At 37.0% G+C, this 15046-nt stretch overlaps 1 protein-coding gene across 4 annotated transcripts in view; it reads left to right on the top strand.

The window, feature by feature from the left end:
* The window catches only part of Idi (Isopentenyl-diphosphate delta isomerase), a 97975-nt gene extending 83490 nt beyond the window's left edge, over positions 1-14485 (top strand). For all 4 annotated transcript variants that reach the window (XM_089094711.1, XM_089094710.1, XM_089094712.1 and 1 more), the window contains 2 exons: positions 2388-2679; positions 13837-14485. In XM_089094711.1, the coding sequence (XP_088950837.1) occupies positions 2388-2679; positions 13837-14297 (753 nt within the window). In that variant the 3' untranslated portion in view covers positions 14298-14485. The remainder of the gene's footprint in view (positions 1-2387; positions 2680-13836) is intronic.
* Positions 14486-15046: the final 561 nt, after the last annotated feature.

Genomic DNA, 15046 nt, shown 5'->3' with positions numbered 1-15046 from the left:
TGCCTTCCGTGTAAAAACTATAAACTATCCGAACTAAAAAACTCTAAAATCTGTCATTGACTCAAAAATATCCGGATGGCTTGTTTTGTCGTAAGCCTTTTCTAAGTCTGCTTGCAATATTTTTACAAATGTATCTTTATTTTCTAGATGCTCCTGGGCTTCTTCCACAATTTTGATGAGATAATGTACTGTTCTAGATTCTTTGATAAATCCATACTGACAGGGGCTATTTTATCACAGAAATCTTTTAGTAACCATTTCTTTAGAAAATGTTCGAAAACTTTAGATACAATAGGGGTTAAAGATATAGGTCATAGGTCAGTCACCCCTTTTTTGGTTCGAAACTTTAGGTATTGGCGTTACGGCTGCTTTTTTTTTAAATCATCTGGAAAGGTACCACTCAACAGACACTGGTTTAAAAAGGCAGTTTTTAATTCATTAAAATGTACGCACATCTGGGATGCACGGCGTCGTTTTAGGTAGGCAATATATATTTTTCAAATAGTTTTTGTTTTTGTCTAATCAGTGAATTCGGGTTTTTCAATTATTTTATTTTGCACTCTCTTAAGTTGAATGATTACGGTGGTGTAGCCAAGGAAATGACTTTGAAGGTTTAGACGTCTCCTTCCAATCTTCTCTGGTTAAAAACTAATGTAAAATTTCAAGTTTGATTTCACCAATAGATAATAATTGTAAAACATAAAGTTAATTAGCAGTGCCAGTTATTACCAAAATTCACTAACACATAAATGGAAGAGTAGAAAAACTAAAGCTAACGTCGCAACTACTCTCATCTTCATTTCTATCTGGTCCAAACTAATACACTTTTTCCTCTCTCTCTCTATACATAAAGCAATATTTCCAAAGACATTCAATCATTCTTGATCTGCTTGTCACAGCACCTGATTGTTTGTGTCAAAAAATGGAAGGAAATCAGAAAAAAAACCTTTGACTACTGACGTAGCGTCAAAGCGATTCAGTTACCCATCCCAATTCATTTGACGACAGTAACAATACGTTCTCTAATTAAGCAAGAGGATCCCTACAGTAGCGACGACGATAGGAAGTCGAAATACTTTTCAGAGTATAAAAACCGTGATTTTCTGCCACCTCAGTAGGGTGTAACCTAGATTTTGCAAAGGTATAAGTCTGGTGTTGCCATCTGACTTCTTTCGTGCACGAAGGAAATCACAAGTAATGTAGGCACAACTAATCGGAGTTGTCAGTAGGCAACATTTTTAGAAGGTGCAAAAAATCTTATTCTGGGTTATAATTTTTAGCGATTTTTCTACACAAACAACCGGCTTATGTATTTTTGTAGTTGTTTTCTGTTGGTCAGTGGAAATTCTGGCCTATCTTGTGCCTGGGATAAAATCTTGATTATTCCTTACCCCTAAAATTTTCAGGCCGTATTTGAACAAAATTTTGTTTAAAATTATTAATAACATTTTTCCATTTATTTAAATCTGACTTTTTTTACCTTAGCCTCTGCAAAATTAATAATTGCCTCTTCCCAATTGATTACTTCTTTTTTTTTAATTTGGTCTACTTACTTTCGGCTCAAAATTCTATTTAAAATTACTCAAATTTGGTCTAATTACTTCTATTTTCAAGGAATTGTGATGAAGACATAGGGAAAATGAGAATGTTAGATTCAATTTGCTTATACTTGCTGCCAACTGCGCCTTCTACATTGTTTAAAAAATTCCAAATTATAAAATGTTTATAACCCTTAGATTATTTATTGAAATTTTGTGCCCCTAAAATTTCTGTGCCCAGGGTAAGCGCCCCCATCTGTACCCCTAAAACCACCTCTGATGTTGGTAGAAATGTTATATTTCCTGATCGAGATCATGACTTGGACAGATTCTAGCATTCCTTGTTTCTCTTTTTTCTAATATTGTTTAATTACCAATTATATTAATCCAGTAAAAAAAGTCTTTATCTACTCCTAATGCATGCTGTCTTGCCCCCAGAATTTGGTGAGACTCCGACCAAGGAAAATATATCTATATAGTCATTACTACGACGAAGATTGTTTACATTATAATAAAAATGGATCTATAGTCTGAAACAGGCTCTAATCCTTCCCTGTGATATAAGGGGTGCCAACCCCGAGCTCCCACTGTATATGCCTAGTAAATATAGCATATATTTTAAATCAAAAATTTGAGTTCTATATCTTTTTCAATTTAAGATTTTGACTTCTAGTTCCTAAAATTAATTATTTTTATGGGGGGGGGGACTTTGTTGATTCCAAATCATAATATGAGGTGGATCAATGAAGGGTCAATAACTTAGGCACATTATAAACTATTAGGTAATCAGTGAAATTTTGCCATAATAAAGAATTAAATTGAATTTTCAAACGATAATATTTCTTATAGGTTGTACAAAAGCTTCTTTCGACAATCTTTGCATTAAGCTCTAGAAGTTTGGCGACATCAGCAGGTTTATGGAAAGGATATGACCCGGTTCAAGAATCTTTGATGCACAATGAGAATTTAATCTTAGTGGACGCTGAAGATAAAGTAACAGGAAAAGCATCAAAACGCTACTGTCATTTAGTGCATGCTGACGGAAGTCTACCACTTCATAGAGCCTTCAGCATTTATCTTTTCAACACCAAGGGCGAGTTTTTGCTGCAACAGAGATCTGATACTAAAATAACATTTCCAGGTAAGATTTATCTGGTTACAGGGTTGGATCTAGAGCATTTTTTTTGGAGGGGGACAATGTGATAAGGGTGCCAATAAGCAAAATCTTGGGGGTTCCAGTATGACAAGGGTGCCAATAATCAAAATCTTGGGGAGGGGGGGGGTAATGTGACAAGGGCGCCAATAATTGACCAAATTGACGGGTTTATTTTAAAAACGAGTGAAAAACAGAAAAAAAACAAGGAATGACGGGGCCAGAAAAGATCTTGGGGGAGCCCATGGTCCGCCTGGATCCGCCACTGTCTGGTTAAATTACTAACGTGTTTGAATTTAGATTCCACCATCCCTGGTTAGCCTTCTCAAAAATGCAAAAACGTTCCCAATTCCATATAATTAAGGAAAGGCACTGAAAAACAGGCACATCGGTAGTGAGGGATGGGGTCTGGCTCTTTGGAAGCTACATAACTTTTTTAAGATGATTTCCAGAATTTCCATCAATTGTCAGTATATGGGCTCTATACAAGGGTCCATGGAACCTGCAATCATGCCCAACAGAAAATGTTAATCAATTTATTTGTGAGTTCCTTAATATTTAGGTTAAAGGGAAATGTTTCTCGTCAATATACTGGACTGGAGACTGGTGAATGAAGAGGCCCCAAAACAACCTTTAAGCACGGATGGGACTTAAGTTAATTGCTTAATATTTATAATTTTGTTTCAGTTCTGTTGCTTACCCATAAAGTCTACCCCCCCCCCCTTTCTGTATGTTCTGCTGATTCTCTTAATAAAAATTTCAGTTTTTTAGGGGGATGGGATACGTAAAGAAAAGATGGAATAAAAATCAACCCTATTTGAATCATATCTTCCGGTCTGTATTGTTTTTTTTTTTTTTTTTTTTTACGAAAGAAAACATTTTGGGTAAAGTAAAAACTAATTAAAATAATTTTTTCCGCTCTTTTATCGAAAAAATAGACAAGAAAAAGGTAAAATGGACATCCACCACATGGCTAATATGGGAGTAAAGTTCATTTGTGATGCAAATGGATGTTATATTTAGATTGAGGATGCAATTCTAGGTATAAATTTGCCCATTAGGGGGGTGGGGGTATATATTCTGTGAATATATATAGGTTCTAAGAAATTCATGAATTTCTTAGAAAAACAAGGAAAGAAGTAAAGACAAAGGCTCTGCCCCTGCAAAATGTGTTAACTAGGATTATTCTGCATATTATGGAGTAAGAATTGTTTTCTTAATGTTTCCTTATGTCCAGCTGGACTCTTAGGCTTAAAATGTTGGTTGGCCGGTTGGCTAATTTAAAGATTTGTGTATATATACACTGTCAAATTAGCCATCTGATGGTAACCCGTCTGTTTTATATATTCGTATGTGCTTCAAAGAACAAATTTGTGTCACATTTTATGGTCAAATAAATAATAGTTTCTGCAAGTGAACGTAAAGGGCAAGGCTAAAAATTGAAAGAAACTGAAATCATGCTATATTTTGAGCATGGGCACTGTTCTGTTTTTCTGAAGAAACAGGAAAAAAATAAACAGGGCTTGAATGAAATTAAATAAAAAAAACAAGTTTTTTTAACTGAAAGTAAGGAGCGACATTAAAGCTTAAAACGAACAGAAATTATTCCGTATATTAAAGGGGCTGTCCCCTCCTCAACGCCTTGCTCTTTACGCTAAAGTTTTTATTGTTTGAAAAATAGAGTTGTGAGAAAGTCAAACTTTAGCGTAAAGAGCAAGGCGTTGAGGAGGGGACAGCCCCTTTATTATACGGAATAATTTCTGTTTGTTTTAAGCTTTAATGTCGCTCCTTACTTTCAGTTAAAAAAACTTGTTTTTTTTATTTAATTTTTGAACGTTTTTGAATAAATGCAGGTTTTGATCTTGGATCACAGCAGGGCCGTATCCAGGGGGGGGGGGGGGTTACCCGGTTTGAACCCCCCCCCCCCCAAAAATTTTTGACCGAGTTGAAAATTAGTCTAAAAAATACCTGTAAAGACAAAACCTTACCAAAAAAAATATGCTCCCACACTAAATCCTATTGCATTTTGTGAGTTAACGGTTCTGATCAGCTTACGCAATGAGGGAACCGTAGGTAACCCCATGTTCACCTGACCTTGCATAGTAAATTAGGGTTATTAATATGCGCTCTGATCAGCCTACGCAATTAGATAGGCCCATGTTCACCTGACCTTGCGTAGTAAATTAGGGTTAATAGTATGCGCTCTGATCCGCTTACGCAATTAGGTAACCCCATGTTCACCTGACCTTGCATAGTAAATTAGGATTAATGGGCGCTCGAGGTATGGTATAAGAGAGTGCAAGATTGTCAGTTCAGTTCAGTTCAATTTCGGACTTGGCTAAGAGAAGAGAGATTTTCAACATGAAGAGGAAGTGTGACATTACGTCGTTTTTCGCGCCCAAGCGGACCAGGGATGTTTCTGACAGTGGCATTAGCGGGACGTCTGCGGAGCATTCATCTACACCTGTGGATCTGAAGGGCACTGGAGCCATTGTTGAAGCTTCTGAATCACGCACACTGGAACCAACCACGACGCAACACGCACTTGCACCAACCCAGTCTTTGTCGTTGTTTGCAAATGACATCAGTCGTTTTGTCAACAAATCATCCAGTCTCTATTCAAATTCTAAACTTCATTTGCTGAAGAGCCCTTGGACTCCAGATGTCTCCTACATTTTTCCAGTATCCGAAAAACAGAAGCTGAAGTTGCAGTTAACTTGACTCGCTCGTTTCAGTTGGTTGTCCTACTCTCCGCCTGAGGACGCTGCTTTTTGCAGATTTTGCGTTCGGTTCTCGTCAGAGACAACTGGCAAAGGCTGCCACAAGCGCTTGGGGAATCTAGTCACCAAACCATTCAAGAACTGGAAAGATGCAATAGAGAGCTTCACAGATAACCAAAAAGCACAGTTTTATAGAAACTGCATCGTATCGGCTGAAAACTTCATTTCTGTCTCGGAGAAAAGGCAGGACAATATCGTGCACCAAATAGACAAGGCTAGGAAAGCGCAGGTTCAAGAAAATTGCCAGAAGTTGCGACCAATTGTTGATACGGCGATATTTTGTGGGCGGCAACAACTTAACCTTCGTGGTACCAACGATTCCAGCCCCATTTCGGTCTCGGATCCAGAACCTTCTCACAATTATGGCAACTTCCGAGCACTACTGCGGCTGAGGCCAGGACACGGTGCCGACGTTCTGAAGAACCATCTTCTTTTTACGACTGGAAATATCATATTTCTTTCTCCCATCATCCTGACTGGTCTTATCACTACATCCGGGGAGCTTCTTTATCAGTCTATTATCGACAGAATAAACACAATTCCATGCTTTTTGGTGCTTGCTGATGAAGCAGTGGACGCTTCGAATACCGAGCTGCTGTCTTTTTTCGTCCGCTACACTTTCAAAGATAACTTGCATGAGTACTTCCTTGGTCAGGGATATGACGGTGCAGCAGCGATGAGTGGGCATTTTAGGGGTGTCCAGGCTGTTATACGTGAAAAGTATCCGAAGGCGCTTTACGTCCATTGTAGTGTGCACAGTCTCAACTTGGTCATCTCTTCTGTATGCTCTATTCTGGCGTTTAAGCATCTCTTCGGTGTATTGTCACAAGTCTGCAGTTTTTACCATACTTCCCCACTCAGGACACAGAATTTAAAAGAGAAGATCAACGAAATACTACTGGATTCGAGGAAACATACTTTAACCGGACTCCGCGAAACAAGATGGGTGGAGCGCCACTATTCAGTCGTGTGTTTTCTTGAGCTTTACCGACCATTCCTGCGGTCCCTGGAAGCTCTTGAAGAGAACGGACAGGCAAAAACTACGGCAAAAGTGGCGCAGTTGTTGGACAGCATGAACCAGTCGCAATTTGTTGTGTGTGTCTCCATGTGGTCAAAGAGCTTTTCTGCCTTACGCTTCCATTGTGCAAGACTCTTCAGTCAGTTGACTGTGATTTGGCAGCTGCATGCAGGCACATGAAAACTGTCCTTTCAAAAACAAATGAAATGCGAGGATATACTGCTACTGCTTTCACGGCTATTTTCGACGAAGCTCAGCGTTTTGCCAGTGACTTAGGACTGGAGATGACTCGTCCAAGGACGAGAGGTGGCCGGAGTATGCATGCACATGATACAGACCTTCTCAACCACTATAGAACCTCGCTCTTTATTCCTTTCCTGGACCACTTAACTTCCGACTTGAAACAACGATTTGTGCTTCACCAGAAACTGCTGTCAAATCTCAGCATCCTTTCTCCTGCCAAAATTGTTTCTGTCGATCTGAAGGCATTAAACCTGGAGTCATTGATTGAATTGTATGGCGATATTCTTCCCGAGCCAGACTGTCTGAAGCAAGAAATTGAGCTATGGCGCATCAAGTGGGAGAATGTTCCAGTATCAGTGAGGCCTACTTGTGCTGTGTCTTCGCTTCAGGCATGCGACGCTACCTTTTTTCCTAATGTTTTTCTTCTTCTGGCTGTTCTTGCGACGTTACCTGTTAGCACTGCTACTCCGGAAAGAAGTTTCTCAACGCTCAGAAGGCTCAAAACCTGGCTGAGAAATTCAACAGGAGAAGAACGATTGAATGGCTTAGCCCTCCTTGCAGTCAGTAGAGACGTTGGTATCTATCCTGACAAGGTCATCAAAATTTTCGCAGGGAAGAAAAAGCGTCTTCTGGATTTCGTTTTATCCATACTCCCCCTTAGTTTTAGCTAAAAAAAAACTAAAAAGTATATATACTACTTATAACCTACTATTTGGCTTCTTTTTGCACAAAAAAAGTAGCTTTTAAAAAAAAAAAAAAAAAAGTTTTTTTTGCGCAAAAAAAAGTAGTAGTATTTATCTGTATGTAAATACAGTTTTTTGTCTTGTTTTTGCGTTACTAAAAAAAAAAAAAAAAAAAAAAAAAAAAAAATGCCCCTTATATATACGAAAGTATGCCTAGTGGACGCGTCCTCGTTCGCAAGGGGCGGACTAACGGTCTCGAGCTAACGTAATGTTGCTCGAGGATGTTAGACAAAGTCCACGGGAAAAAATCGGGTAAACCCCCCCCCCGAATGAAAATCCTGGATACAGCCCTGGCTCACAGTATAGGAATAATTGAAACAAAATGTTCATATTAATTTACTTTTATTTGGTTAAATGGCTTTCTCGAAACTTGTTTCATTTTATTTACGAACGTTTTTATTAGTAATAAATATACGTAACTTACGAATTAAATTACGTAACGAACTTCTATATTCATATTTTTTTAATAAGTATATTAGGGGGTTCGCCCCTTAGTCAATACCTTGCTCTTTAAGAGAAAGTTCTAATTTTGTTTCTATTCTTTAAAACTAATCGCTTAATCACAAAGGCCATTAATTAGAATAAATAGCTCTTATGAAAGTACTAAAAAATCTCTGGCTGAAAGAGTGAGGTATTGACTAGGGGGTGAACCCAATCATATATGTATTATTTTCTGTTTGTTTAAAGTTTTGATGTTGCTGCTGTTGCAGTTGAAAAACTTGTTTTTTTATATTTAATTTCTGATCTTTTTTTTAAATAATGCTGGGAAGTCCGGCGTCCCCTTCATAGCAATGTCCATTCCCCCATGAAAACTTCCTTCATGGAAAGATCCTCCCGCATAACCCCCGACCCCCCCCCCCACTACCAGGAAAAATCTCCCTTGAAAACGTCTGTACTGTATACTTCCCAATAACCAATACTATATGATAACGTTGGGTAAAGTTCATAGCTTTCAGCCCTCCTCCCGGGAACTTCGGGGGATTAAGTCATCCTAAAAGACATACTTATAATATTTTCGAACATGCTGAACAAAATGGCTATCTCTAAATTTTGATCAGGTGACTTTGGGAAAAAAAAGAGCGCGGGAGGGGACCTAGTTGCCCTCCATTTTTTTTGTCACTAGAAAAGTGCACTAGAACTTTTAATTTCCAGTCCAATGAGCCCTACCACTATATTCTAGAACCACTGGGTCAATACGATCGCCCTTGGGAAAAAAAACAAATAAACCCGCACCCGTGATCTTTCTTCTGGCAAAAAATGGAAAATTCCACATTTTTTTAGATAAGAGATTGAAACCTCACGATAGGAGCTCCTACAGTAGGGTTCTCTGATTCGCGGAATATGATGTTGTGATTTTCATTAAGGTTCTATAACTTTTAGGGGGTCTTTCCCCCTTTCTTTGAAAGTAAGCCAAATGTTCTCAGGCACGTAACTTTGGATTAAATTTTGATGAAACTTATATATTTGACATCAGCATTAAAATCCGATTCTTTCGATGTATCTAGTTGTATCAACATACCGTTTTCTAGAGTTTCGGTTACCATTGAGCCGGGTGAATTGAGACATTGGGTGAAGTTCATAACTTTCAGCCCTCCCCCTGGGGGCTTCGAGGGATTAAGTCATCCTAAAAGACATAGTTATAATGTTTTCGACCATGCTGAACAAAATGGCTATCTCAAAATTTTGATCGAGTGACTTTGGGAAATAATGAGCGTAGGAGGGGGCCTAGTTGCCCTCCATTTTTTTGGTCACTTAAAAAGGACACTAGAACTTTTAATTTCCGTTCGAATGAGCCCTCCCATGATATTCTAGGACCACTGGGTCGACACGATCACCTCTAGGGAAAAGAAAAAAAAACAAAAAAAAACAAATAAACACGCATCCGTGGTCTTTCTTCTGGCAAAAAATGCAAAATTCCACATTTTCGTAAATAGGAGCTTGAAATTTCTACATCAGGGTTCTTATGATACGGTGAATATGATGGTGCGATTTTCATTAATGTTTTATAACTTTTAGGGGGTCTTTCCCCCTTTTTTCGAAAATCATCCAAATTTTCTCAGGCGCGTAACTTTTGATAGGTAAGATTAAACTTGATGAAAAGTATATGTTTGAAATCAGAATTAAAATCTGATTCTTTTGATGTATCTATTGGTATCAAAATTCCGTTTTTTAGAGTTTTGGTTACCATTGAGCCGGGTTACTCCTTACTTACAGTTCGTTACCACGAACTGTTTGACAGAACAGAAACAGAACAGGTCAACAAAAAAAAACAGAAGACCTGTTTCTGTTCTGTTTTTTGGTACAAACAGAAAACAGCTGTTTTTGTTCAAAAAACATTTGTTTAAACAGCTGTTTTTCGAACACCTAAAGCTTAAAGGAGAAAAAATTTGTAAATGATTTGGTTTATTATCAGTACTATTGCAGCATTTTCCGCCAAAAAGAACAGTTTTTCAATCAAGGGGCGAAAAACTGTCTATGCACACAACATCGACATCCTTTTTTATGGTTATTTTCTTCCATTTTCCCGTTCCCTTTTTCCAAAAATGGGCTTTTATGTTTATACAGAATCTCCTCGAATTTCCCGGAAATGCATACTAATTATTTGATACATTTTGAAAATAAAATAATTTTCGTCGTCAAATTGCACCGTCAGCTCAAAGTCATCCTTGTTTAAGCGGAGTCCATAGTTGCTTTGGCGGGGGACAGTCTCCTCCTCCAGACTATGCTTTCCCCTTCCCCCATCCTGTTGTTTGGAAGCCATCGGAAACAATGTATGAAAGAAGAAAAATGCACGGGAAAATGACACTTCTTACCACCAAGTCAAAATTTTCGTTGCCTCGCAGCTTAAAACATCTGTTTAAGATTAATTATTTCCTAGCCAATTTGTGTGAGAGACAAATCAAAAGAAACATTCATAGTTTAAGAGTACTTCGCATATTTTTACGGCGCTTTGCACTAGAAAATAACGTTCTAGGCCCTACACCGAATTCATTCTTAAGTAAATAAGTAAAATGAAATTTCTCAAATTCTGAATTTCAAAGATACTTAGACCCTTTGCTACACAATTCTTTCCTTAAACATTCTCTTTCTTCTCTTAAAAGTTTTCAAAGGGATGCAAATATAAAAACATTTGCAGTTTTTGATAACTTATTTTGAAAATTTCTTTCGCTTTGCGGCAGAAAATACTTTCTCCAACCCATACACTTGCTTCATTATCAAACTTTTGTTTTAAGAATACGAATGGGCATACTTTTGATTATTTAGGCACGTTTTCATGGTCCATTCCCAAAGGAAAAGTGGTAGTGACAACCTCGACTATCAATGTCTGAGCAAGTGTAACGTGTCTTTGGATCGGATAGCCTGTGATGCAACCTCATTTTTTGACAGACTCCCAGATCCCCACTCTTTTTCTCCATTACTTTCACCGCCCTCTTCTTTAGACACTGCATCAGTTTATTCACATTCTTCAGTAAATTTATCTTCATTCTCGGAGTTTTCAGAACAACGAACAGAAAGACCGTCTGAATAGTTTTCAACAGTTGGATCGACATCTTCGACTTCATCAAACGATTCCAAGCAATCCTCTTCAGAGGTGTCATTTGCTAAGCTACGATTAGACCAGAATCCCAGAAAACATACAACAGATAACTAAAAACAATGTTAAAAACATGAATTTAAGGAAAGGGCTCATATCCTACTAGCTTTGGTGATATTGTTTCCACAATCAGTCACAACGTGGAATATTTTATTCGTCATTGAAAACTTCCTGATTAAAACTTGGATTGCTGAAAGGATGTTAGTAGTTGTATAAGAATGCTTATGCCTCTTGAAAAATATTGTATGCTTCCTTTTAAGATAGTATATGAATGTTATGGCAGAGACTCCCTAAGCCTTTAGAGACACTCTTCAGAAGTTGCACCTAATATTTTCTTTGCTTCCTTTTTTCCGTAGGGTACCCAGAGAAATGTCTTGAAACATTCAAGTCATCATCAAAATAACATCCTGCTTGTCTTAAAACAAAGTTTGATTTTAGGATTTTTCACAAAACTAGAAGCACCTTCCAGTAGCCTACACATTTTGAAAATTGCACCCCCAGCCAAATATCTGACCTCTTCCACCTCAGTAGCGTAATTAGGGGGAAAGGGGCGAGATTTTCTTTGAGTGGTTTCATTTGCGCAATGACCCAAGAAAACCTGTTGGCAAATAAAAGCAAAACGACAGCTCCTAACTACGGTTTTCTAAAACACGAACAATTTGTAGCACAATATAATAATATACAGTATTGTAAGGTTATTTTTATTTATTATTTTTGAAGTATATTGTGTATTAAACATGGCCGAATAGGGCTTTTAGTGTTAATAATTCATATTATATCATATTAATTTTTATGGGAATTTGCTCGTCTATTAATAGGTATTTAAAAAACAGATACAAGAATTAATACAGAGCTTAATGCTATTTTTTTCAATGTAAAGTGCTGTATGGCAAAAATTACCATGTTCACCGGAAGAGTTGTTATTCTACATAATGAGAAAAGTGTATCAGCATTTTATAAGACTTTGGCCTGCTAGGCCAGAATCTGAATAACCATTTAAGAAAATTTGCAATTAATAATTAGTATTTATCATGTATAGGCTAGTATGGTAATCATAGCAAGTCACTGTTATCTACCGCCATAAATTACATAAAAACCGCTGAATTGAAGTTTTTCTTAGCCAAAGATGCAGATTACTTCCCATATAATGTAGGATACAGAGGCCCTACCAATTAGTGATTTGTTTTATTCCTACTTCACCTAGACAGTGTCTGTGTAGCTTTTCTACTCAATTGACTGAATAATATACACTAACAAATAAGTTGTTTTAGTGGAACAAAACTGCAGCTTTACCGTTCTCCCATATACACGCCTACCTAATCTCATCTGACTCCTAAGCCCTAATTTTGCCTAGCTTAAACAATCTAACAGCACGTTTGATATGTTAGACACACTGAGTGCCATCATTTTACTTACTTCTACTTTATATTAACGCTCCAATTCCAAAGACTGTATGGGGCGTATCCATGCTTCTTCAAAATTTCAAATTACGATTTGAAACACTATTTGTAAGTTCGAAATTTCTTAATATCTCATTCTCAAATCAATAAAGTAAAATCAAGAATGCAAGAAAAACAGTTAGAAAAAAACAGAAACGGGACAAAATAGTTATTATAAAAACAGAAACAGAACAGAACAGGTAAATAAAAAACAGGTCATCTAATTCTGTTCTGTTTCTGTTTTTTGTAAGAACAGAACAGAAACAGGTACTTTAAAAACAGAACAGAAACAGAAAACAGAAACAGTGCCCATGCTTAATTTTGATCCAAATGATAACGCTTGGAAATTTAGTCCGAGAATTCTTTGATCTTTTCCCTATAATAGCTGGTACGTAATACAATGGTCACTGTTGCAGTCTTTGTAATTACTGCGTAAACGGCCTGTAATGTAATAATTGCTCACTTAGTATATATTGCAGATATGTTTCTTGACAAACATATTACCTCAATCCGCTTTGGCCTAAGCCTATCTTTGTTCTGGTAGGGTAGTACGTTTGTGGATAATGTAAAAATTTGGCATATATTTGTATATTATTTGGGTATAGGAATAAGGTATATGTTAATACGGAACATAATAAAAAATGCACACGGGGTCTCGTCAGCTACACTAGCAGACTTTTCTTAGGGTGGAAAATCATCATTTATTTTTTTGGTGGAGGGGATGTCAAAACATTAAAAAACGGGCAAATTACAAGAGATTATTTAGATATATGTGAATACCTATAGGAATATGATGGGATATATATGAGGATAACCATCCCAATGGGATAGAGGCTGCAGGATGTAGCCCTTTCCTTGTCACCATACTGAAGTCTCGCCTCTGAAACCTGGAGGTTACATAAGTGTATTTTCGATAGTTCTTAGACGATTGGCTATCTTAAAATTTTCGCTCATAGGATTTAGGCCCTGTTTTATAATGTTTTAAATATTTGGAAAGAGCTTAAAAGCAAATTATTTTAATGTTTTTATTGTTAGAAACTTCTATTAAAGTTTCGATTTCTCCTGTCAAGGGCCACTCTCTATTTCAAGGGCCGCTCGCCATTCATTGTGATGGAAGGTATTATATTTCTTTAGCACAGAAAACTTTAAAATTGCGAACGTAAAATGGATAATTTAAATAATCTTTTTTCTTTCTTATTGGTGAAAATGTTTTTTTTGTGTTTTTTGTAGTGATAGATTGACGAGGGTTTGATACATGTTGTTACAGTAAATTAAATATGTACCCAATTTCTTCATTAAAACCTCCTAAGCAAATTCCTTTGTTTAGCTGCTTATACAAACACGTGCTGTTCACACCCACTTTACATCCCAGATGAAATGGATATGAGCGACAATGGAATTGGCGTAAAACGTGCTGCTTTGCGGCGCATCGAAACCGAGCTTGGAGTCGGATCTGATCAACTCAAGGCGGAAGATGTTCATCTTATGACAAGGATGCTTTACGAAGCCAAAAGTGACAGCATTTGGGGCGAACATGAGCTTGCTTATCTTTTCGTTGTTAAAAAAGATATTGAGATCAAGGCAAATCCTAATGAAGTTAAAGATGTAAAATATGTATCTCAAGCTGAATTTAGAGACTTTGAAAAGGACTGTGATAGCAGAGATATCAAATTCACACCTTGGTTTTCTTTAGTCAAAAGAGAACTTTTGTTTAATTGGTGGAATAATATTGATCGAATCATGAGTACGCCTTATGACGGCAAAATACGGCATATGTACGAGAAGTGATTCCTAAGTGCGAAGAATAAGAAACATTTACTTAATTCAAAACTGTTGGTGTGGTGAAGCAAAACATTACTGGGATACTTTAACACTTTTTTCACTTTCTTGTACTAAATTTGACTGCTTTGGGTAAATAACCTCTCCTGGATGCTTATTTTATTAAAGAAATAAAATATCAAAGTGTTGATCCATAAGAGAGAATCTAAATATCAAGATAACTAAGGGCAGGCTTTTTGTAGTAGAAAAATACAAAAAAATAAATATTGTATTTAGCCTTTTGAGTAGAATATTCACACCAGTATTGTCCAGAGAATGTGGTCAGCTGAAAAGACTGGAAACTTAAAGCTGATATCGAAAACCTTTTGTAGCGCCATCTAATATTTTATGTAAAATCTGAAGTCTATCTATGGTTTTTAATTTTTCACTGAACCGTTAAACTGTTTATAGCACCAGTATTATTCGCAGCAAAAAAAGAAAAAGAGACGGATTTCTTCAGTTGTAGCCCGTTAAGACGCATGGGGAAATTTTCAAAAACCGATTGGTACCATGGGAAAACTGATTGGTTTTTCCCATTGTACCGATCGGTTTTGGAGCTAGCAGTTTTTTCTATTTTTCCTATGATAACGATCGGATCTTCGTGTTGTCGAGTAAAAACCAGCAAGTATTTTTGAAAGTGTTAAGTATGTCAACTGTTGACCGCGCTAATGTTTGAGATTTGGTGGTTCTTATCCAGAATCATCAGTTTTTATCCAACA

Source organism: Artemia sp. Qi Xiang Cuo, chromosome 9, assembly GCF_049724085.1.
Source record: "Artemia sp. Qi Xiang Cuo chromosome 9, ASM4972408v1, whole genome shotgun sequence".
Taxonomy (NCBI): Eukaryota; Metazoa; Arthropoda; class Branchiopoda; order Anostraca; family Artemiidae; genus Artemia; species Artemia sp. Qi Xiang Cuo.
The sequence above is the reverse complement of the archived record's forward strand: the minus strand, read 5'-3'. Positions and strand labels throughout refer to the sequence as shown.